The sequence below is a fragment of the Lactuca saligna genome, chromosome 6 (genome assembly GCF_052625555.1).
Source record: "Lactuca saligna cultivar CGN05327 chromosome 6, ASM5262555v1, whole genome shotgun sequence".
Lineage (NCBI taxonomy): Eukaryota > Viridiplantae > Streptophyta > Magnoliopsida > Asterales > Asteraceae > Lactuca > Lactuca saligna.
In genome coordinates, this window is record NC_136422.1 from 28198968 (window position 1) to 28225743 (window position 26776).

General features: G+C 37.4%; 2 protein-coding genes across 2 annotated transcripts; one reads left to right on the forward strand and one right to left on the reverse strand.

The window, feature by feature from the left end:
• The first annotated feature begins 18618 nt into the window (after window positions 1–18618).
• Window positions 18619–20039, forward strand: LOC145001366 (Ankyrin repeat family protein). The gene is made up of 6 exons (XM_078960737.1): window positions 18619–18867; window positions 19128–19219; window positions 19339–19417; window positions 19497–19591; window positions 19672–19767; window positions 19839–20039. Exons 1-6 carry the CDS (start codon window positions 18690–18692, stop codon window positions 19905–19907), a joined length of 609 nt encoding a protein of 202 aa, XP_078816863.1. The 5' UTR covers window positions 18619–18689; the 3' UTR covers window positions 19908–20039.
• On the reverse strand, window positions 20040–22033 carry LOC145001365 (ras-related protein RABC2a-like). Its single transcript, XM_078960736.1, has 6 exons — window positions 21624–22033; window positions 21083–21151; window positions 20796–20861; window positions 20583–20704; window positions 20380–20508; window positions 20040–20310 (listed from the first exon to the last, which is right to left on the reverse strand). The coding sequence occupies exons 1-6, from the start codon at window positions 21751–21753 to the stop codon at window positions 20203–20205; spliced, it is 624 nt and encodes a 207-aa protein (XP_078816862.1). The 5' UTR covers window positions 21754–22033; the 3' UTR covers window positions 20040–20202.
• Between the last annotated feature and the right edge of the window lie 4743 nt (window positions 22034–26776).

The window sequence follows — 26776 nt, forward strand, 5'->3', positions numbered from 1 at the left end:
GAGGGCAAATACAACTGCCCCCAGCTCCAAGTTGTGGGTAGGATAATTAGCCTCGTGAGGCTTCAACTGTCTCGAGGCATAAGCCACCACATGGCCTCGCTGCATCAACACTGCTCCCATACCTGTGATCGAAGCATCACAATAGACCACGCAATCCTCAACTCCCTCTGGCAAGGTAAGGATCGGAGCCTCGCACAATCTCTGCCTGAGAGTCTCGAACGCCGCCTGCTGCTCAGGCCCCCAACGAAAAACTACCGACTTCTTGGTTAGTCGGGTGAGCGGCACTGCTATCTTGGAGAAATCCTGAATAAACCTCCGATAATACCCTGCCAATCCTAGGAAGCTCCGAATCTCAGATGGAGACCTCGGGACCTCCCACTGCATCACGGCCTCAATCTTGGCCGGGTCAACCAAAATACCCTTCTGATTAACGAGATGCCCAAGAAACTGCACCTCGCGTAACCAGAACTCGCACTTGGAGAACTTAGCGAACAGTCTCTCCCTCCTCAAAGTCTCCAACACCTCCCGCAGGTGCTCCTCGTGCTGTCCCTGCGTCTTGGAATACACCAAGATGTCATCGATGAACACTATCACTGACCGATCCAGCATCGGTCTGCACACGCGGTTCATGAGATCCATGAACGCGGCTGGGGCATTGGTGAGCCCAAATGGCATCACCACAAACTCATAATGACCATACCGGGTCCTGAAAGCAGTATTCTGTACATCCTCATCCCTGACCCTCATCTGGTGGTAACCGGAGCGTAGGTCGATCTTGGAGAACCAAGACGCTCCTTGGAGCTGATCAAACAAGTCATCTATCCTCGGAAGTGGGTAACGGTTCTTCACCGTTACCTTGTTCAGCTCCCGGTAATCAATACACATCCGATGTGACCCGTCTTTCTTCCTCACAAATAAGATCGGCGCTCCCCAAGGCGAACTGCTCGGTCGAATGAAACCCTTGTCTAACAGCTCCTGAAGCTGTGTAGACAACTCCTGCATCTCAGGGGGAGCAAGTCGATATGGTGCTTTGGCTATCGGAGCCGCACCAGGAACCAGGTCGATCCTGAACTCAACCTGCCTCTCAGGAGGTATCCCCGGCAAATCCTCGGGAAACACATCCGGGTAATCTCGAACAATAGGAACATCATCGATCGTCGTCTTGCCCTTATCCCGGGCATCCAAGACGTAGGCTACATAACCGGCGCAACCCTGCTGAACGTAGCGCCTCGCCCTAGCGGCAGAGCAGAAGGTCAATCCTCGCTGGGGCCTCTCGCCCTGAACCACTATCTCTCCCCCACTGGGAGTGCGAACCCTCACTAGCTGAAGCTCACAATCAATCACCGCCCCATTGGGGCTTAGCCAATCCATTCCCACAATAACTTTATTCCCGCGCAGGGGAATCGGAACCAAATCCACTGAAAACTGCTCCTCAAATATCTGAAGGGAACACCCTCTATATACTTTGTCGACCCTCACGGTCCTATCATCTGCTATCTCAACCTCTAATGGACAATCCAGTTCCCCCGGAGCTCTGCTAAATTTCTTGCTAAGCGCAAGCGATACAAATGATCGGGTGGCCCCCGAGTCAAACAATACCAAAGCAGGGATGCCGTTCACCGAGAACGACCCCGTCACCACATCAGGAGTCGCTCGCGCCTCCTCTGCTGTCATCTGGAATGCCCTGCTCTTCGCCACCGGCGCATCAGCTCGGCCCTGACGGCCATCCGTGATCCTCAAAGTAGCAGGGGCGGGTGCATGCACCTTCCCTGCTGCAGCTAAACTGGGACACTGGGACCTTTTGTGTCCCCTCTGATTGCACTGAAAGCAAATCAGATCCGATGCTGTAACCGTAGTGGCAGGGGCCGTACAATCCCTACTCATATGCCCGGTCCGACCGCACTTGTAGCAGCCGGAACTCCTTGCCTTGCACGCCCCCTCGTGCAACCTCCCACACTTGCCACATCGACCGTGGCTCTGCTGACCCCTGGACCTGTGATCTGAAACCTTGGGCTTTTTGCCCACACTGCCTGCACCTGAAACCGCCTCCGGTTTCCTCTTCCTCTCCATCTCGAGATCAATCTCCCTCTCTCTGGCTCTAGCAATCATGTCGTCCAGTGTTTTGCAACTGGACCGGCTCACAAACATACGAATGTCGCTCCGCAACATCTCGTGATAACGGGCCTTCTTCATCTCCTCATCAGCTGCATACTGAGGAACAAGAAGGGCCCGCTCCCTGAACTTGGCGGTGATCTCCGCCACTGTCTCGGTAGTCTGGGTAAGATCCTGGAACTCCCTGGCTAACTGTTGCACCTCAATGACCGGTGCGAACTCCGCTCTGAACCTGGTAGAGAAATCAGCCCAGGTCATGGCATCCAATGTCGCATCATCCCCGATGGTATGTCCTACCTCCTCCCACCAGTCACGTACCCTGTCCTTCAGGAGACAGGACGCCAATCTGACCTTGTCCCCCTCGGGACATCTGCTAGTGCGGAATGCGTTGGCCACATCCGCCAACCACCTGGTACTCGCTATGGGGTCCCGTGCCCCGTGATAGTCAGGAGCCCCGCATGCCCTGAACTCCCTGAAAGTGAGTGTGCGCGACCCCATCACGGCCGCCATCTCAGTACGGAAGGTACTCAGTCTCTCATCCATCATCTCCAAAATGCCCTCCTTGATCGAACCGAAGATCACAGGAGTCTGCTCAAGTATGATGCGAGTAACCTCAGAAGAAAGGAACTCTCTGGTCTGCTCATCCATCTGTCCGACCTCCGGGTCGGATCCCGATCCTGATCCTCCTCCGGCATCTGAACTGCCGGCTGCTGGCCTCGGACGCAAAACTACCATTCTGAAACATATCATAACAACATCAGAACATTGAAATATTTCAAGGGATCATGATACGACTACTAGCTTCCTGGTCTAATCTTGGCCTCCCTTGATTCGAGTATGGATCCTCTGCTTCCAGTAGTATGGGCCCCTACTACCTTCCACATCTATCCGTACTTTCCTCAAGAACTGCCTCGACTTCCCCAAGTCACTTCTACCGCTGCTATTCTCTGCTACTCTCACCCTAGGCTTGCCCTAGAGAAAACTCAAGCTCAATACGACTGGTCCTCAGCTGCTGTAGGTCTCCTTGCACTGCCAGTTAGCCATCACCTGAACACCATCACATGTGATGAGGATCGGATAATCCTTCAAGTAAAAGATCCGTCCCTACAACGGTTGGACTCAAACAAGAGCTGCGCAGTAGGGCCAGTTCCAGCACTCTGGGATTATTCAAACCTGATCACATGTGGTGTGACGTGTCCACCTAATGGCTAACTCCCATTACTCGGAATCCCACTAAGCACAAAGCAAGCAGCATTCGGACAAGTGAAACAGACTCACGCAAGCTATTCTTATAACAAGAAACTGCACTAGCATAGGATGCTAAGCTCATACTATCAGGCATAACCTAAACAGGCTATCCTACTGCTGTCTACTCAATTCTAGCATGCAATATTCATAGAGCTGTAACACATAAGCAGGCACATAAGGCATTCTCCTACACCCTTAGTCCTATTCTAGCATGCTGTTCTACTAAACTGAAATTGAACAAATAACTTGTATGGGTAATTTGGGAGTACTTACTTGAGCTCGGTTGACCGCATGCACCCACCTCTATCTTAAAACAATTCTTTTCCTTCTAAGTGTTTTCAAAATTCTTTTGTAAAAACATTTTATTAAAAATCTTTTATTTCCCCTTAGTTTGAGTTCAGATACACCCGAGAGTGTATCCGAATCCCTCAAACCAGGGCTCTGATACCAACTTGAAACAACCCAAAAATACGACCCAAAAAATTTCGTTTTTAATACCATCAAAACTATAATCAGAGTATCATATAAATAAACCATGCGTGATATGCCCCAAAATATAATAAAGTACTGTGCGGAAACTGTAACATACTATATCCAAAAACAACAACTAAATCAAATCCAAACTAAAGCTGAAGCGGTGGTGTGTGCGATGCCGTCACCCAGAGCTCTTCCCTTTGCTTGCGGAAGTACCTGAAACCAAAACTGAAACTGTAAGCATGAAGCTTAGTGAGCTCCCCCAACTTACCACATACCATACAACAACATATAAACACATATTGGGCCTTGCCCACTGCATCGGGCCGGGGCCCGGAAACTGCATCGGACCGAAGTCCGGAACTGACTGGGACCTTGTCCCCTGCATCGGACCAAAGTCCGGAACTAACTGCATCGGACCGGAGTCCGGAACTGACTGCATCGGACCGGAGTCCGGAACTGACTGCATCGGACCGAAGTCCGGAACTAACTGCATCGGACTGGAGTCCGGAACTAACTGCATCGGACCGAAGTCCGGAACTGACTGAGCATAGCATAGCATATCATAATAAACATACTGCATACTACATTGGGTCGCAACCCGGAACACAAAACACATAACACATAGCACATGAATTATGTCTGAACCACGAAGGCATCAAACATACTAACTACTACATCGGACCGAAGTCCGGAAACTACTATTAACTGGACGGGCCAGCATTGTGGCCTTAGACCCGCCCCTACGGGAAGGGAACTCACCTCGTAAGCTAGCGGATGAGTGTGTGGCTCGGAAAGCTAACGGCTGCTGCTCCTGAATCTCCTCGGCTACAAATCCATAAACACACTCAATCAATCACTAGCACTACACTCAGCGTAAAATGACTCTTTTACCCTTGGTCAAGTTGACTTACTCAGGGCTGACTCGCCGAGTCGGGATACCCGACTCGCCGAGTCCTAGACTCTCCGCTCAACTCTTACATGCTGTTACTCGTCGAGTGTGGCATCGACTCGACGAGTACCCTCTGGATCCAAGAACTCAGATGATCTTCATCCGACTCGCCGAGTCAGATGAACAGACTCGACGAGTTGTTCTTGATCCTCAAGAAGATTGCCTTGGACTCGCCGAGTTGTATGAACAAACTCGCCGAGTCCCTCCATCACTGAGTCTACTCTTAACTCGCTGAGTCCACTCCCTAACTCACCTCGTCCACTCGACACTGAAGAAACTGAAGAACTCGGGACTCGCGACCTGACTCGTCGAGTCGTTCTTCCGACTCGCCGAGTCACCGCCATGCAACATATTTTTACTCGATTTCTCTTGAATCCAACACATGCAAAAGATAGATCTAGGTCCATTAAGCTGTTTTACCACGTAAAGTTTCCAACTTTACGTGCACAACCACATGAATGAGGGAAAGAAGACTAAAATATGCACAATAAGGGTAGATCCATGGCTAATAAGCAATGTAACTCCGAAAAGGCAGTGGATCTGGACTCTACAACACCCCAACACTCAGATCCAAAGGTATTTCGGCTTAATAACACATTCAAGCAAGCATAAAGCTTGGAACAAGCATCAAATAGCCCTTAAAAGAGCTCTAATGGAAGTTTAAGCATGAAACCAGAAGAGAACTCCGAAAATACCTCAATAAGTTCACACTTGATCTTGGATCTTGGCACTAGAACTCGTTTCCTTGCTTCCTTCTTCTTCTCCTTCTTCACCCCTTCACAAAATGGAACAAGATCACTTATAAGCTCACAAGAGGAAGGTTTAGGGTTTCTCACAGTGCTCTCAGGGGGAAAGTGACGAGATGGAGGCTATAATGGGGTTTAAATAGTGAGCAAACCCGGGGAGTTAGGGTTTCACCCAGACGGACGGACTCGCCGAGTCCAGGATATGGACTCGCCGAGTCGCCGGCTCCCGCGTGCACAAGATGCGCGACCCGACTCGGCGAGTCAGGCTAGAACTCGCCGAGTCCCTCTTGAAAACTTAGCCCAAATCAAATTAATTGACATACCGGAAACGGGTCGTTACAGTCAGTCATTGAGTGTTTTGACAGTTCGCTGTTTGGATTGTTGTTTTCCGATTTGTTGGGTAGATGTTGATCGGTGAACGCTTTTCGGAAGTGGGTATGTTTAGATCTAGGGGGTTTGTGGTTCTCTGTTTTAGGTGTGAAGGTATCCTAGACCATTGGTCATTGAGTTCGTCTTTCAGTGGGAATTCTCCGAAGGATTCAAGTGGTGATAGTTTAAAAGCAAGGAATGCATCACCTACCCTCCTGTGCAATGTGTTTATGTTCCATTGGTCCTTAGGTATACCCTCAATGGTGGAGTGGAATTCTGATTTATAGTAGACTCAGGTTTTGGCAACCTTCGGGATCGCCCTGGGAAGTCTTCTTGAGCTAGTTTTGTGTTGGTAGAATCTGTTTAGCCTCAATCAAGTATGGGATCTTGTTTCGATCAATCATGAGGTTAGAGGTTCCCTAAGAATGTGCATGATGGTAATTCCTTATATGTATTTGTGGGTGTACAAGGTAGCATTGGGGTTTGGTTGACTTATGTGCATGGTTCTGTTGGGTTATAGCCTTCGAATTGGATCAACAGTCCGACCATTATCCTATCCTCGGGTTGTGTGCGACCATGGTTTCATAAGGTTTTGCTTGGGTAGCAGCTTGTTCTATATAGTGAATCATACGTGGTAGGGTTACAGCATTGTTGTGCTCGTTCAGTGTTGTGTGGTACGTTAATTAGGTCCCTTCAAGGCAATGGAAAGAGGTGAGTATCTTTAGGCATGTAGTGTTGGGCAAATGATGTAATGCCAAAAAGGTCAGTATGAGATCGAGAGCATTCCAGTCATGGGCTGAGGGCCGGGGACGGCATTCCAGACTCATGTTGTGGGCTCGGAGGCAATCTATACCTATGCTGAGAATGAAGTAGGTGTATTCCAATCATAGGATGTGGGCATAATGGACATGATTATTCATTTCTTCTGTTTGTGATACTCTCAGTATTGACGCATTGATGAGGGATCGGAAGACCCATAAATCAATTGGTTTGGATAGGGATCAGTGAAGGGTTGTTGAGGGTATCAGTCAGGTATCACAAGGTATCTGTGGAATGTATGCATCATATTTTCGTTTGTTCGTAAGTGGTTATTAGGGATTGGATGAAAGCGAAAATTGTTGGATTGATCATTTTTTCTTGTCGGGTCGGAGGTTGGTAATGGTATGATAGAGAGTCAAAGGTTATATTAAGATTATGGTACATCATATGGATTTGGATTGGGAGAGGTTCGTTATCGACTTGTTTTGAGGATCTTTTCTGCATGTTTTGTGGTGTCTCCAGTCAGGGATTGGGGGTAGAATGCATGAAGGGACACTCATCATCCTTAGGGAAGAACTTATGAGAAATTTTATGGATAGCCATTTCGGGATGACTTTTGGTGGGAACTTGCATTGAGAATCGCGAGTGTATCCATGCAAGGAATGTAGATGGATATGTAAGTTAAGGAATTGGTATGTCAAAGGCATCAACTGGAGGGTCAGGACTTAGTTCATGTGTTTTTACTTTGGGATGGTTCTATCGGTATGAATGTTGGGCTGGTCGTGGGATTTTGAAATTATAGCAGCCACATATTGTTCCGATAGTTACGGAAATTCATGTCATGTATCTCATTGTGTTCATGGAATTGTTATCATCAGAAGTTGAATAGATAGTTTAATGGATAAGTCTCATGGATTTAGCGTTGGTTCAGTAAAGGTGGCATGTCAGGGAGTCAGACCCACTTCGAGTTTTGAGGTTTTAGATAACGTAGGGTTGGTTTACTGCATAGGGTTATGGATTCGTCTTCTTCAAGTTGAAAATATTTCTTTTGGGTTTAGTCGCCTTTGGAAGGTCATTAGATGTTCATGGTCGTAGGTGTGCCCTCAGGATGTTGGGCTTGCCAGGGATGGTAAGGAATGATTTCGAGGACAAAATCAAATTTAAGTGGGGGAGAGTTATAACACCCCAGTTGTCAAGTAATTTCAAATTCATCCCTTAGATTTTAATTATGTCATTTTTGGTCCTTGGATTAGAAAGAAGTGGCCATGGGAAGCCCTAGTGGCAAAATGGTGATTTTGGAAGCATGAGAAGTACGATGGGCATACATGTGAGTACATTAAGCGTACACATATGTATATTGGGCGTACGTGTGTCCGGGTGAAAACCCTAATTTTTAGGGTTCGTGGAGTATTTAAGCATCTTTATGGACCATTTACTCCCACCTCTCCAACCTCAAAGTCCTTGAGTTGTTTTTGGCAAACCCTAACTCCATAAGTGTGTGTTGTGGGCTAAGAGTATGTTCCTTGTGGGTTTGAAGAATGAGGAGTTGCATCAAGGTGATTAGAGATGGAATCAAGCTTGTGGATCTGTAACACCCGGTTTTGAAAGTGTTCGATTGTGTCTTCGGAGGCCAAGGGTATAAGCGTAATCTGATGATTTGGCCTTTTATGGATCTCGGGTTTTATTCGAAAGGTTTTAAGGCTTGGGGTGTAGCTAGGTGCGTAGGGCTTCTTCCACCTTTTCATGGATATAAAGTTTGTTGGAAACGAACTTAGAGCGAAGAAGTTATAGTAATCTGAAGTTGTTGGCAGAATTGGTCCCTGAATGAAAAGGCTTGCATTTTAGCCCATGCATGCAAGGTGGCAGCCAGGTGAGTACGCCCAGCGTAGTCCTGGATAATGAAACACGGGTGTTGAAGACGTACGCCATGCATACAAGGACTACTCCCAACATACGTCCAGGATCCCCAAAACCCAAATTTATAGGGTTGGCTTACTATTTAAAGCACCTTAAGTCTGAGGGGGGTGCCTCCCTTTCATTCTCAGATCGTTAAACCCTAAATTTGGGTGGTAGCTTCATCCAAGAGTGTTGTGAGCTTTGTGGGTGCATTTTGGGTGGTTTTTGGTGCATTTCAAGAAGATAGAACTTGTTGCAAAGATGGGAATCAAGGAGGAGCTTGTGCATCTGGCATTTAAGACTCATTCTCAGCTTGATGAAGGTATAAAGCTTTGATCTTGATCATTCATCTCTTAGATCTACCATTGTGAGTTTTAGTTCATTTTGGTCCAAAGGATGGAACTTTATGGTTGAAATCCGACTCTTAGGATTAGAGTTGCCAATCTCTGTGTTAAATGAGTCCCTAAGGCAGAGAGTTGCCATCTTGGAGGTCTTAATGGGTTCATGCATGAGTTAAGACCATTTCCAAGGAAGTAGATTATCATTTTTGGAGTTTGATCTTATGTGGGTCATGAAAATCCATCAAGTAAGCAACTTTATGGTTTAAGACGTTGAAAAGGACTTGGATCTATAATTGTAGCTTCTGGAGTAGAGTATTAAGTACTTAATGGAAAAGTGGCTTAACAAAGGACTATGTTGGGCGTACATGCAGGTACGCGCAACGTACACTCCATTCATCCAGTACGCTTAGCATATAGAAGAGTATGCCCCGCGTACTCATTAGTTATGGGTTTGGTGTGTTTTGGGCCTCAGGTTGGGCCAAGTAATGGACTTTGTGTTTTGGGGCCCTGTTGGGCATCGGGTTTTGGGATTGATATTTATTTGTGGAGGCTCATTAAGGTTTTGAGTCCAGTTTGGAAATTGTGCCATTAAAGGACTTATGGACATTAGAGTGTTGGGCTTTTGTTTTGGGTTTGGGCCTTAGTTTTGCATCATACTAGGCCAGGGGTAGAATGGCCATTTTACCCCATGCATGGATTAAGGATTATGGTATGGGACCTGATTTCTAATTAGGTATATTTTTTGGTAGTGACAGCTCGGGAAGCTGGTGGGGCAGCAGCTAAGGAATTTATGCGGGAAGCTTCTATAGTGCGAGGTGAGTCTTCTTACCATATCAGTGGGTCTAAGGCACCAAGGTTGGCCCATTTTATGATAGTTGGTATACTTGTTGTGTAGAGGTATGTGGCATATTTATGTAGTGATACGTGGTAGAGATGGCTTTTACAGCTAACGGTAGAGATAACCTTTGTGGCTAACGGTAGAGATAACCTTTGGGGCTAACGGTAGAGATACGCTTTACGGCTAATGGTAGAGATAGCCTTTATGGCTAAGGGTAGAGATAGCCTTTATGGCTAATGGTAGAGATAGCTTTATAGATGATTAATATGTGATATGTGGTAAAGGTAGCTTTTATAGCTAATTGATTTGTATTATGTGGTAGAGGTAGCTTTTATAGCTAATTGTTATGTGGTATGTGGTAGAGATAGCTTTATAGCTATTTGATATGCGATATGTGGTAGAGATAGCTTGTCTACCTAATATGATATGTGATATGTGGTAGAGATAGCTTGTATAGCTAATGTGATATGTGTTATGTGGATTGTGTGTGGGGTATATTCCGGGGGACTCACTAAGCTTTGTGATTAAGGTTTACAGTTTTGGTTTCAGGTATCATTGGTTTGGAAAAGACGAGCTTGGATTGATCGCAGTGCACACACCTATGATTTCCGCAATGAATGATTTTGGGATGAACTCTGATAAATTTTTTACTTAAATATGATTTGAAATGTTCGAAATAAATGGTATTAATGTTTTAGGTATATTAAAAATGAAATTTTTACCCTTGATTTTGGGATGAGTCCATTGTTGTAGGTTGACAGCTCGAAGAACAATTTCAGAGAGAGAGAGAGTAAAGAAGAAGATGATAAGAGCGTAAAAGAGGAACATATGGATTTTGAAATCCTTATGTAGTTTAGTAAAATCGGGTCGGTTGAGAAAAAGTGTAATGATTATACGATTTGCAAATGGATCGCATTGAATGTGTTGCCAAAATTGGCATGTGTTTAACCTGCAAGGACGAAAGATATGATGGTAATACGTGCGAAATTGAAAACCATCGTTTCAGTTTGATAGGATGTGCACTTTATCGACAGGTGTGCAGAAAAGGATAACCACTCAAGCTCTAATACCAATTGTTAGTACAATAATCAATGCACAAGGACAAGGTTTGAAAACTCAAACCTTGAGTTAATCTTTAAGTTCAACGCCTGCTCTTAATATAAAGATTCCAGTCGAATCTGGTGAACCAGTTAGGACTTGAAGGTAAATATTCAACAAAGTGTTCAAGTAATAAATGAAGAAACTTAGAGTATAACCAATGAAAATATATTTAAGGAATAAGAAGAATGTTATGAAAGAAATTGACTTAAAAGAAAGTGAAAGTGATGTGGAGAGAATATTTTCCATTCTTGGATTATAAATTTGAATCATTCACACATGTTAAAATGGTAAAACATTCACTCCTTATATAATGGAGGAGGAACATAGTACACACCGAGGAACATTCCTATGACTGGATAATAATAAGTGTTTAACAAACTGATATCTAAAAGATATACAAAAGTAAGTCCTATGAACTATTACATCAATAATAAGACAAAATGCATTAAAAGCGTGAACCGACTCCTGACCTCGAAACTACTTGATCTCAGACTTCATCATCAATCTCGGAACTTTATCTCATCTCAGATTCAGTTGACATCGGAACTTGATTGCTTGTAATTACTAGAGGTTCACTTTTCATGATTCAACAGAAATATTGTAGATGGATTCTATTCTTCATGGTCACCAAGAGCAAGAAAGGAGCAGAAAATAGTCTTTGTAACCAACGAGTTAACTGGCTCAAATCCATGAAACCATCGTGTTGATAAGATCAACAAGAGGGAATTCGAGGTGTCATCATATTATGTGTCAATAGATGAAAACAAGACTCATTGCATTGATGTTTGTTGCTTGCATCCATAACAATGAGTGGAGGAGAAGGAGGGCATTATCAAGAAGAAGAGGACATGATGCCAATATTCTTCTCAACAATGAGAGCATTCAAAACATTCTGAATGACTCCAACTTTTTATAATTTCTGATAAGAAAAAGTGCATGTAAACCTTAGATAGGCTTGAAGGATAGATGATAGAAAAAAAAACTAAAATACTTGTAAATATTCGAAAATAGTTTAAGCAAAGTATGTGAAGTTCTAAAGACATAATAAAAGTAGCACTTGTTTTTGTGTTTTTGAGAAAGCGAGTAAAAAAGAGTTAGAAAACAATTAAGTCATTGAAAGCATGACAAGATCTACAATCAATCTGTTTAGAGTCTTCTTGTCTAATGTCTTAGTGAAAATGACAGCTAATTAATCAGTGGATGGGATATAAAACAACTCCACTTTTCCTTTTTGAACAATTTCCCTAATGAAGTGATGATGGATATCAATGTGCTTAGTTTGGGAATGTTGTACTGGATTTGTGGTGTTGGTGTTTTCACAATAGATAGGAGTCTTTGAGAAGTTTGGACCATAATCTAAAAGCTGATTTTGAATCCATAGAATCTGAGCACAACACCTTCCAACGGTTACATTTTCAGCTTCAGTGGTAGAACAAGCCACTGATGTTTGCTTCTTGTTGGACCAGCTCACCAATCTATCTCCAAGAATTTGAGCTCCTCCTGAAGTAATTTTACAATCAATGCCACATCCACCATGATCAGAATTACTGTATCCCACAAGCTTGAACTCAAAATCACGAGGATACCAAAACCCAATATTTAGTGTATGCTTTAAGTAACGAAAAATTCTTTTTATAGCGAGAAGATGAGATTCCTTAGGACTGACTTGATAACGGGCACATAATAATGGTAGCAAACATACTTTCAAGACGAATTGCAGTAAGATAGAGCAATGATCTTATCATTCCTTGATAAAGAGTTGCATTCACTTTAGTGCCATTTGGATCAACGCCAATATACACGGATGAGGACATTGGAGTCTTTGTCAGCTTGAAATCAGAAAAACCAAACCTTTTCAACATATCTATAATGTATTTAGATTGATAAACAACAATTCCATCAGTTGGTTGCTTAACCTACAAACCTGAAAAAAAAAAAGTTATTTCACCCATCATGCTCATCTCAAACTTCTTAGCCATGATCTCAGCGAATTTTGAACTTAGTTTCTCATCAGTAGATCCGATAATGATATCATCAATATAAACTTGAGCAAGAATGATGTCAAATCCTGAATTCTTGATGAACGAAGTGTTGTCAATCGTTCACCGTTTGTATCCATTTGAAAGAAGATAGCTCGCCAATGTATCATACCATGCTCTAGGTGCTTGCTTTAAACCATAGACCGCTTTATCAAGACGATATACATGAATTGGTAACTCTTCACTTTCAAACCATGGATGTTACTTTAGAAAGACTTCTTCTTGAAGAACTCCATGTAAGAAAGAAGTCTTAACATCCATTTGATAGACTTTGAAGTTCTTGAATAAAGCAAAAGAAAGAAATAGATGAATTGCTTCAAGTCTAGCAACAAGAGCAAATGTTTCATCATAGTCTAACCCTTCTAGTTGACAAAAACCTTGAGCCACAAGTCTTGCTTTGTTTCTTATGACAATCCCATCTTAATCCATATCGTTTCTGAATACCCAGCGAGTGATAATGATAGTTTTTCCTTATGGCCTGGGAACAAGAGTCCACACACAATGGCTTTCAAATTCATTCAACTCAGCCTGCATAGCCTTGATCCAATTACCTTCTTCCAGGGAATCAACGACATTCTTTGGTTCAATCATCGAGAAAAAGTTCACAAACATGCAGAAGTTGTTGCTGACTCTGCTACGAATAAGAATCCCAAATTTTACATCTCTAATGCTTTGAGATTCAGGAAGATCTCGAAGTATTCTAAGATTAGAAAATTCATTCGTACTATTTGGAACAAAAGCTTCTTGATTAGATGGCTCACCTTATTCAGAGATAACACGATAATCTTCAAAGATAGGTTGGGAGCTAATAATTTGATCAACATTGTGAACAACATGCTCAATGTCATTTAGCAATAAATCAGGAATACGGTCTGAAGGACTGTAAGTAAGTTCATTCAATATTGATGAATGATGATCAATCCGATCATGAATAAATAAGTCTTCATCAAAAGTGAAATGAGTAGTTTCCTGAATAGTTTATCATGAAAGATTGAATACCCTGAAAGACTTGGATACACTAGAGTAACCTAGAAACACCCCTCCGTCAGCTTTATCTTCAAACTTAGAGCATAGATATCTTTAATTCAGAATTTAATTAACACCCAAACACATGAAAGTAAGAAATGTCCATTTTCCTTCCCTTAAGAGGCTCATAGACAATTTTCCCATGACTCTTAACAATGGTAGACCAATTTTAGGTATAACACGTTGTGTTGATAGCTTCAACCCAAAATGATAAAGGAAAACAACTTCAATGACCATAGTTCTTCCAACTTCAATGAGAGCTCTGTTTCTTCTTTCAGAAATGCCATTTTGTTGGGGAGTTCTAACAAAAGAGAAGTTCTGAGTAATTCCTGAGATTGAGCAAAAGTCTTCCAGAGAGGAGTTTCTAAATTCAATTCCATGATCACTATATAATTGCATGTGATCATAGAGAACTTACCATTGCTTAATGAGAGAAATGATTTCATCAGCGGCATGACTCTTCTTTCATAAAAAGACAATCCATGTAAATCTTGAAAAATCATCCATAATAATGAGAGTATACTTCTTCCCAACTCTTGAATTAATTAGGATCGATCCAAAAAGATCCATGTGGAGGAGATGAAGTGGTTTGATAATAAAATAACATAACTTTGTCTTGAAGGAAGACTTGGTTTTCTTTCCCTTTTCAAACGCTGATCATAACTTGTCTTTGACAAATTGCATCTTAGAATTCCTCATATAAGTTGATTCTCTGAAATCTTTGATATGTTCTTGAAATTAAAATGAGATACCTCTTGTGCCATAACCAATTTAGATGAGGCCTAGCACGAGAGAAGAAGCACTGGTGAAGAGAGTTATCAGCAGAAAACATATCCAAAACATAAATGTCATTATGTCGATTTGCAGTCAAAATAGTAACATTCTTTTGATCAAAAAATTTTCCTTCTCTCTTGTTGAATAGAAATTCATAGCCAACATCACAAAATTGGCTGATTGAAATGAGATTATGTTGAAGACCTTTCATATAGGAGAAATTCTTGAATATAACAGAATTACACTTGATGGATCCATATCCCTTTGTAGATCCCTTTCCATTATCTCCATATGCAACAGTAGGACTATCCTTCTTTACGAAGTCTTCCAGAAGAGACTTGAATCCAATCATATGTCTTGAGCAACCGCTATCTAGATACCAAATATGTTCTTTACCCTAAAACTAAAATATATAGTTAATATACATTGCCTATCTTTCAATGGGTCACTTAAGAAAAGATATTATAACAATCATCAGGGAGGCAATTTAAAGAGTTTCCCTTTTTGATCCACTTATCATTTCAAATCATAATATTATCAGCGTAAAGAGAACCCTTCAAAAGTACACTCGCTGACTTTGTGAGAAGCATCACCACATCAATAACTAACTTTGAATCTATGATTCTTTCCTTTAACATTCGTTTTTGATTTCTTTTCAACTTCTGAATTCGATGTAATTTAATTGTTTGATTTAAGAGTTCTTGTTTTAGTTTTGGAATAAGGAATGTCATTGATGGTATGATCAGATGGTACCTTGTCATGAGGCTTATGAGATATTGAAGAGTCATCTGAACTAGAAGAATTTGATAGATCTTCAGGTTCAGAGTTGCTAACGGAGCACTGAGGAAAAATGCTAAAAATTTCATTTACCCAATGAACTTCACCATTAGATATAGGAATTTTTAGCAAAATCTTAATAGTGGGCACAACATACTCATGATGAGAAGGTTGCAGGATGGATCAAGAGCAGATAATTGAGAAACACATTTAGTGTTACCATTATAGTCAGTGGAGCAACGAGCATCAATAAAGTTTGATTTATAAAATGAGTACTTACAAATCTACTCTTAGAGTCTTTTTCTAAAGAATCAGCATTATAGAAGGTTTTTTTAGTCTCAACACTTTTTGTTAAGGAGACAACACCTCCTATATCGCCTCTAAGAATTATCTTGCACTGATCTGAAATCTGAACAATAATAATACTTGTGACATATTAGTGAGAAGAAGCCTAATTTTTTTAAAATGAGTTCAGTGTGTCTACCATGATTAACAACATTTTCTTTTTTAGAGTGAAGAAAATTGTTGATCAGCAAGATACAAGTGTTTTCTTTTTTTAAATGAGAAAGAGATTTTTTTTATAAAAGTAGAATTTTTAACTCAATTTTGAGAGAAGATCTTTCTTTGTTTGAAATATATAAATCGAAACGTAAGAGATCAATTGTATCACAATTTTCAATGTTTTCAACAACAGAGTAGTTAACAATATTTTCTACCTGGTATGTTGAGGTTGCATCCCATTCTGACTTAAGTTATGTAGCAACTTGAGAAGGATCAACGTCAAGGGTGCTAACGCTGTCATTTGATGCATCAACGTGAGATTCAACGATCTAGGCCATGAGAAACTTACCTTTTGAAGCTTCATCATCTGAGAGGTTTTCTTTTTCAAAACAGATGATAGCGTGATCATCATCTCTTGAACAGTTGAATAGTTTTAAACCAAATGATAGACAAAATTAAGGAGTGAGTTTCCAATAGCAACCCTCGCCTTTACATCGAGATTCAACATCCTTTTCTTTTCCTTGTTATATCCCAACAAATATTTCTTCTTTAACTTACTATGCATAACGAGGATGGGACCTTTGTTAATGATGTCAAACATGTCAAAGTCCATGATCTCAAGAACATCCATGACCTTTGATTTCCATGCAGTGAAATTGAGTTCATCAAACATGGGAATCTTTTTGCAAGTAGTTGATTTAGGATTATAGGAAGTCGACATGATTACTTGAGTGTATCAAAAACCTGCTCTGATACCAATTGAAGGATTGTATTGATCGGATACACTTCAAGTATAATAAACAATAACAAACTAACTAAGCAAATAAAAACAGAAAAAGCGAAGAACATGAAATATACACTAAATTGTCTTTCACCAAGAAAACAATTTGACACAAAGGTGATCACCAAGACATATATTAGGGTTTCACCATAATGTTGTATATATATATGCTAATCTATACTAGTATATCTCTTAATTGAAGGAATTATATCTAATCTATACTAAGATTCGATCATTATCACGAGGTCATCGGATCTGCTATCTATTTATATATATATATATATATATATATATATATATACACACACACATAATATACAAAGATTACATTAGATTATATAACTAGACGTTGGTGCTGATCTTCATGCTGACGCTGATAGTGTCTTGAGATACTGACACTGATATTTGCGCTCGCGCTGACGGTCATCATGTAGAGTGTTTGACTCACTAGATCATAAGGTGTGACCTTACACATGAACTGTACATATATCATGGATTCTACTTTTATTAATGCCATGGCAGAATAACAAGAAAAAGGAAATAGTATTAATGGAACTTTTACTACACAAGCATATGTGAATATGGTGGATGAGCTCAATGGGAAACTTCAGATGAATCCAACTAAAAATAATCTAAAAAACCATTTGAAAAGTTTGAACACTTCTTTTTTGCAATGGTATGATATGCTTTGTGGAATTCATTGAGTGGGTTCGCTTGGAATTCTCAAACCCAACTAGTTGAAGGAAATGATCAAGTGTCGGATCACTTAATTACTGTAAGTGTTCGAGGTGTTACATTTTACTTTGTTATATATTTATGTTATTATTCACAATTTTAATTGTATTTTGGGTTTGTTAAACAATCAAAGCCTGAGGTAGTTATATTAATGACAAAAAGGTGGCCAACTACGATCAAATGTTGGTGTTATTTGCTTGAGATAGAGCTTCGGGAGCACATGCTAAAACAACAAAAAAGGAAAATGTCCTATAAGGAAGATTGTGGACATAAAAGTACAAAGTATTACATACGTTGATGAGTTATTAGCAAGTAATGATGCTACACTGAGGACCAACAGATAGATGATGATGAAAATAAAATTCAAGTGGTATCTTCGACATGTTTTTCAAATAGTTCAAGTGTGAAAATGTAAAATAGTAAAAAAAAAGTTTTATATGAAGACGAAGATGAAGTTGAACCTAAAACTGAATCATTTGAAACAAAGATTATTAATGTTGTTGGTGACGTGATTAATATTACGAGGGAAGGTAACAAAATTTTTAAATGAGCTTACCTTCATCACTATACTGGTGATGAAATGTATCAAGAATTGCATTCAAATGCGAAAGAGTAAAAAAAAATGTTGTATATGAAGATGGAGATGAAGCTAAACTTGAACTTGAATCATTTGAAACAAACACAATTTTTTTTCCCTTTATTTTCTTCGAACTCGAGAACACCAAAGTAGTTATTCCTTTCCTTCCCCTTATTTTATTTTTCTTTCAATATTTTCCTTTCCTTTCTTTTCTTTACTTTACTAAAACTCGGGAACTAGGCATAAGAGTTAACAATATGACACTCTCTTACAAAAGTGTCACAACTTGTAGTAACAATGTACTTTATAAGGTTAGCTACACCATACATTATAATGCATGTGAAATTATTGAAGTTCTCATAAATGCCATGCTACATTGTATACTATTAATATTATCCTGTGTTTGTAAATAACTATAAATAAATAAACCCCATTAGATGTTTGCTCAAAACAAGTAATCGTAAAAACCCAATATTTGTTTGAGAATAGTTGGAGGACCTTTTATGCTTCCCATGAATATAGAGGGTCTTTATTGCAATTTCGCAACAAATATATTCCCCTGTTCCCTTCCACCCTTTTCAAACTTCTCTTCAGCGCAAACCTTCTTTCTTTCTTCTGGGGTTTTAACATTCACCGGCGGAATATGGCGGTTCCGGGAAGGCGCAACGGCATGATGGACGACGACGAAGAAGAAGACGGAATCCTCATCTTAGAAGAAGACGCGTTGCCGGAATCTGATTTCGAAGACACCCCTCCCCACCTCCGCGACCTCGCCGCCGCCGCCAAGCACGGCAACGTCGATGCACTTCGTCAAGCCCTTGGTATTTCATCATCTCATACATATCTTTATGTTTTCCTTCACATGATTCAGATGCTTGTCTAGGTTTCTTTAGGCGAATTAACAATCGAATGTTTGTTGAAGGTGGAGAATGTTATTATTCGATTATTTCTTTCCATGGCGTGATTGGGGAAAAGTTTATAACATGCAATTATTATCTTAAACAAATCTAATCGATATAGAATTTGAGTATTCTGCTCAAAACTAACATAATTTTCGATGTTCATCATCAACAAAAAATAGATAATTTGGATGGAAGCATCGATGAACCAGTTGAAGATGGTGATACTGCTCTTCATCTCACCTGCCTCTATGGCCATTTATCTTGTGTTCAGGTGAGTTTCCATCTCTTCATATCTTCATATATTCACAACATCTCAACTCAAATCACCAATTTTGACACTATTTTTTACATGTTTGACTAATAATCATGAGTGTTATCTTGTTCATGTAGCTATTGTTGGAAAGAGGAGCTTCAGTAGAGGCTAAGGATGAAGATGGTGGGATTCCTCTTCATGATGCTTGTGCTGGAGGTAAAGTTAAGAAAGAAATCCATAACCTTTTACCTTAATAGATTCATGCCTAAAATTTCTCCCGACATTTTCATTTTAGGGTATTTGGAAATAGTTCAACTCTTGATTGGTAAAGCCGATTCTCCTGATTGTTTAAAGAGAATGCTTGAATCAGTTGATGTAGAAGGCGACACTGTAAGTGAATCATCATCAATTGCACAAATTAATCCTAGAAATCTATCTTCTTGGATTTTAATTTGATGTTTAATGTGTAGCCTCTTCATCATGCTGCTAGAGGTGAACATGAAGAAATTGTTGGATTGTTGCTTTCGATTGGGGCTTCACCTACCAAGACAAATGTGTATGGGAAGGTTTGTGTTTGAATTTGTTGTGTTTTATTTATTTATTTATTATCTATTTTTTATATATTGAAACTTAACAGAAACCAGGAGAGCTAGCTGAGGTGGATACAGGAGCTTGGAATGTTTTACACTCTGCAATGGCTTCATAAAATGTAATGTTAACATTTTAAATTATTGATTTGGTTTCTGGTAGAGGGTATTTTTGTCTTTCATTCCCAAAAGATTGTATGATGAAATGGATTTTTTTTAGTAGAGTTATACTCGGGAATTTTATTTTCAAATTTGGGAAAATACCAAACACTAATTCCAACATACCATGGATAGAGTATTTACAAAGCATTATGAAGATGACACAACAATAGGAATTTAAGGCAAACATCTTTACACAAAGCCTTATTACCCAAATAAAAATAATAGATTTTTACATTTATGTTTTTTTTTCTTCTATGAGCAACATCCACCATTAGAGTTGTTGTGTTCTGGTTTCTGTTTAATAATGTTTCTCTTCACCACTGTAGACCCTTCTTCCAAAAGCCCTGGAATCTCCATTATCTATCATAATAATCAATATAAAATGTTAAAACAATCCATTTTGTCAATATATAAAAATTAATTTTTTACCTTTAATGCAAGCTCTTCAAAACATTGATTTACATTTTTCTGAGTTGTAGCACTACATTCGAAAAACAAACAACCAAGTTCTTTTGCAAGAACTTCACCTTCTTCCCTGGTTACAAATCTTTCCGAGTCCTGTTAAAAAAAATAATAATAATTAATAAACTCATTGAAGGATATTAAGTATTGAAAGAGAAAGAAGAGGTTACTTTGTCGACTTTATTTCCAACTAGCATTTTGACACAATCTTGATTAGTGGAGTGAAGATTTACTTCATTAGCCCATATTTCAGACAAATTGGTGAACGTTTCTCTTTTTGTAACATCGTACACTATAATTTGATAAATAAGTTAGAAAAAAACGTTGCATGAATTTTTTTATGTTTATATATAATATGAGAGTTTATGATGTAAATATAATACCAAGAATAATCCCTTGGGCACCTCTGTAGTAAGAGCTTGTCAATGTCCTGAATCTTTCTTGCCCAGCTGAGCAACAAATATAGAAAAAACAAATCATTACTCAAAATAATAAACATGTCTTTTATTATGATTAGGTTAAAAAATTTCAATAAGCTCGATGAAATATTAGTGTGAATAGTTTTTTAAAAAGTTAACTCAGATTTTTTTTTTTTTTTGAAGAAATAAGGTAAACAAGAAAACACGTGCATTCAATAGAATAAAGCTATTGATTTATTGTTGATGTTTACCTGTGTCCCAAATTGTAAGTTTTAATCTTTTCCCATCAACTGTAAGCTGTTTGATTTTGAAGTCAACACCTGTTCGATAATTACAGATTAAAATTAGCATCAAATACAAACGAAAGAGGTTAATTTTGACTTTAGAGGTCAAAATTGTCACATTTCTAACTTGAGATCGATGTGATTCCTAACGTTTTGGAAGTTATTGTTTCTATTATTGTTGGGATCTTAGAAAAAGATAGCAATTATTACTACTTTTGCTCAAGGAAATACTAGGTTTCACATCAAATTCAAGCTCTATTGTTCCACATTCGGAAGCATAGATCATAGATGAACCTACATTTTTGGTAATTTATCTTTGAAATACTTCTAATTAACAAAAAATCAACATATCGAATATCGAAGTGCTAATATATACACGAAAAGTAAATTTCTGAATATAAGCACCTAAGTTACGTTAATTCAATAGAGGAAATACGTGTTCGTGAATTTCAAAACAAAATTGGGAAAATCCCGTGAATCAATCATAGTAGAACGTGATTAAAATTACCGATTGTAGGAGCTAGATCGTCGACGGAGCCAGAAATGAAACTGACGAGCAGACTACTCTTGCCGACACCGGAATCTCCGATCAGTAAGATCTTAAACGACAGATCGTACTGACCTGAGGACGAACCCATTTTGATGATCCAATATAAGCTTTAGTTCTCTAGATTTTTTGAATAAACGGTGCGTGTGATCAATTTGTGCAAAAGTGGGGTTAATTCAGAAGCAAAACACGTACATGAGACTTCAATGGCAGCAAATTTAGGAAGAAATCAAGAGCAAAAGTGGGAGTTATGAGTGTGGGAGATGGAATCTAGAGAGAGAAAACTTGGGGGGAGAAGAGGAGGAGCTGTTTCTATCTGGAGACTGGAAGTAAGATGCGAATCCAGTCATGAAGCGCACGTTTCAGTTTTTTTGTCATTCCGTAAGTTTTATTTTATTTGAAAACTAGACGGAAAACCCGTATATTATATGGGTTAATTAAAATATTATGTTAAACAGGAACGATTAAATGAAAAGTGTATTTGAATTTGAAATATGAAATAAGTGAAAATTATAAAATAAAAAAACATGCAAAAAATAAATTAATTAAAGTTATATGTTTAATTGTTAGACCCGTGTACTAAACGATTTATTATAATAAAATGTTAAATACAAATATTTAAAGTGTAAATTTATTTGAAATTGAAATTTGAAATTTAAAATTTGAAATTAATAGTTATTATAGTAGGTTTAATTTATGGAAACTAAATTAATGATATAGTGGAAATTAATAATGAAGTAATTGACAAGTGGAAAATAAATATATTTTAAAATTATGATAAAATGACATGTGACCAAATAAATGAAAGAATGACAAGTGGCAATAACATTTTCATTTATTAGGGTAGATTGAAATAATATATTGTTCATCGAAATATTCAAAATTAATTTAAACATCAATTAATTAAATTTAGATAATATAAATATAAGCATATTAATTATATCTTGAATTTCAAAAGATATAAGATACAAAACTTAGAAGTGAAGTTGTTTTCATACATTTTAAAAGGAATTATCTTGTTAGTAATTTTGGTGTCATCAAACCATTTAATATGATTGAGATTTATTCAAAACAAGTTGAGTTCAACTTAAGTTATAATGCGACTTTGAAGGTGTGGGAGGGCACACACAGATAAGCTAAAGTAATCTCGGAAACAAGGGGTCTGGGGGCAGCACCCCTGTTGGGGTTCTAAGTGGCATATCCCCTGGTGGTGGTCCCACTTGCGGGGTGCAGGACAGTGTGGAGACCCAAAACCGGTTGCATATGTAAACGATATACTCAATAGTTGAAGTCCTGCCTAAAACCTAATTGTCGCACCTGTTGAGAACAACGCGACTTTCCCTCTTATTTATAACCAAAAAAAAGCTATTGTTTCTATATATCTTCAAGTTTTTGATTATTACAAAGATATAATCTTCTCTTAACGTTACTATGCACAATCGTTGTCTCAAAGAATACTAAACAAAGCAAAGGTACTTTATGTTCGAATCTTAGATGTTGCATGAAATCCAAATTACATCTCTTTGTTCGAATCTTAGATTTTGCATGAAATCCAAAATACATCTCTTTGTTCGAATCTTTAATAATGCATGAAATCCAAAGTATATGTCTTTCTTGTATTATCCCAAATCTGATTACGTCATACCCTAGGCAATAAGGTTGAAGCCACAAATTTTGGAAAGTGTTATTAATATTTGGTCCTTATTTTCTAACTAGCCTCTCCATATGATAGGTTTAATGTTCGAAACCTAGTGGTTTCAATTAGGATTTGGCCAGTAGATGGTATGCAACGTACTTTGGCAATCATCCTCTTTTTAACTGTTAATGATGTGTTAGGCATGACTAGCATCTATATAAGAATTGCTTAAACCCTTAATATGATCTCGTAGTTCTTCACTTAGAAAACATGTCTTGACATTTAATATAAGAATGATATATCTACCATATACGTAGGGATTAACAAAACATGTGTATTTTTATGGAAAGGAACATAAGAGTACCATAACAATTTGTTCTTGCTCCATATGAATATCCTCATACTTCATCATCATGATTAGATCGTCAAACATGTTAATATGCATTTTGATGGAACATATATCTTTTATATAATATGTAAACTAGACGAATTTTTGCGCGCTGCGCAACGTAGGTTAAAATATATTGTTAAAATATTGAAAAATATATCTTTAAAATAGTTATGTTATTGATATTAATTTTGACATAATATTATTTATTGACATCAACTCATCTTCCTCATTAATAAAATTAAATATAATTATATATTTAATATTATTTTTAACAATTGTTATGATTGATTAATTTAAATTTTTACTTATACGATTATTTTCTAATTTCAACAACGATGTTCATTTAAAATACTATTTATTTGTTGCTAACAGTATGTAATTTATAAATTGATGTTATTATCATTTAAAATTTTTTCTTTAGTTTTAAACCACTTATTATTATTAATAAGTTAAAGAAGACTTTAAAAAATACTATTAAAATGTGAAACATACAATAAATAATAAACTAATAAGATAGATAATTTGCATTTCAAAAATGGAATTGCACGGATAATATTATATATACATGATTTTTATAATTTGATTTATTATTTATAATTATTGCTCATTAATTTTAAAACCACTTATTATTATTCATAAATGAAAGAAAACTTTTAAAAGACACTTATTATTATAATTAAAAGGTTAAATATATACTAAAATATAAAGTGATAAGATACACACTTTGCATTTTAAAAAAGACTTACACGAATACTATGGAATATGGTTTATCCATGATTTTTAATTAACTATTGCTTTGAAGCAACACAAACATACAAATATATATATACAATATTTAATTAAATATTATCTATATCATTTTCTATAACATATGATTGATAACATGAATCCAATTTAATTTACATTAAAGTTTCAACCACAACACACAATAATTATTTTAAAAGAATAGTTAAACAAAGAAAAAAAGAATTAGTATATAACAAACTTACAAATTAAAAACTTTAACATAATAGAATGGCTTGAAAAATGGTCCAAAGCCTTCAAACCAACACAAAACCTTTAAACTTGTTTTATTTGTGAATTTTGTATGTGATTTGTATTTATGTGTCTACTCGAAGAGATTGACATTTTTATAGTAGACTATCTATTAAATGCTAATTAAACATATTATATAAGTTATAAAACCTTTGAATGGTTATTAAGAGAATTTTGAGTGATATTCATTCAAATAAAATGTTTCAAATAAATATGGTTTGAGTAAAAATGTCTCTCTTTCTCTCTCTCTCTCTCTCTCTCTATATATATATATATATATATATATATATATATATATATATATATATATATATATATATATATATATATATATATATATATATAGATTGGGAACATATTTATAAGTATAAATTGTTCCTTTATGTCATACTCTAAATTCACCATGATATGTGATCAATTACTTTGAATGTGAAAATGTGTGGGGGTTTCAAATGCATGGAGTGATAGGAAAAATGTCTCATTTATAAGTATAGTATGGTATGATAATGTCTTCAAAAGTATCAATTGGTTTGCTAATCATTTATTAAGGTGTCATTCTATTAGGTCAAACCCAGTTATTTGATGAGTCAAAGTATTGCATCAGCCAACTACCTATATCAGCCACCTGACGGACAGTGGGTTAGCCAAGTTGCTGTCATCAACCAAATCCCTATTAACGGTTGCAGTTGACTGAAGACATGTTCACCACGATCAATCATGATATCTTAGTGATTGAGATTGATTCAAATAAGTATTTGTTTCCTTATTTGATGGAAGACTCTCTGTTTTAACAGAGATTACACTTTATAAGTCAGATGTAACAATTTTTATGTTTGAAAATCAATAAGAGTGTGTTGAATTAATATAAGTTTATGATTTTTTTTATCTTTACTTTGAAGTTTTATATCATGTGTATATATTAATTAAATCATCATCTACAAAATCAATAAGTGATATAAGAGTGGAATTTAGAATTCTCTAAATCGCTATGTTCTTCATTCATTTAATGATGTCATCAAGTTCATCAAACCCATATTCTTCAAACTATACATCGTATGCCTCCACCCAATTTACACCCTTTTATGAGAATCATTTCTCTATGACTCTATGCGGTTAAGCAAAACCATGATAGTTCTTCAAATCGTGGATCAAAACATGATCGTTATTAATGATGGTCCATACATCCCTATAAGCACAATGATCAGTACATTAATTGAAATTTACATCCTAAAGTGGGAGCGAGTAACATGATGCAACAAAAGAGACAATAAGGTGTTTGTTTTTTGGAAAAAAAACCTTTTCAGACCTCTTATTGTTGCGCGACGCAGCACACACGCAACATTTTTCATCTCGCAGCTGTTTGTTTTCCAGAAGTCTTCGAATTAAAAAACATATGTGTGTGTTCTTCTTGGCGCAACACTTGTTTTGCCTCTTCCTACCTCTTCCAACCACTTTTTTTTTCTTGCTAAAATATTGATTATATATTGCTGAAATCTTATTTCACATTTTTTTCAATTTTTTTTGTTTATTCTTGTTGAATTTTTTTTTATATTGAATAATAATAATTTGTTGATGAAATATCATTATTTTATGCTAAAATATCTTTATTTTTTTTTTGTTAAAATATCTTTATTTTTATTGAAATATCATAAGTTTTTGTCGAAATGTCATACATTATTCAATTTTCGGTATTAAAAAAACTATTTTCGTATTATAAAATTAGTTTATTTTATTTAATATCTGCAGCAACATGCAGATGTTAAAAAACCAAACACGTTTCGTATTACAGTCTACAGCCATTTGGACCACCTCTTTTACTACAGAGAGTTGCAGAGATGATCCACATACAGACTTTATGTATTTTTGTTTAAAAAAAACAAACACCACGTAACATAACCAAATTAAGTAGAATGGTTACTTGAGATGACTGAATTGTCCATATCAGATATCTTAATATCTTGATACCAAAAACATTCACGATGTTGATATGTGCACACCAACAACCATTACAAAAAATTAATATAATCTAAACAACAGTCAACCAAGAATCGT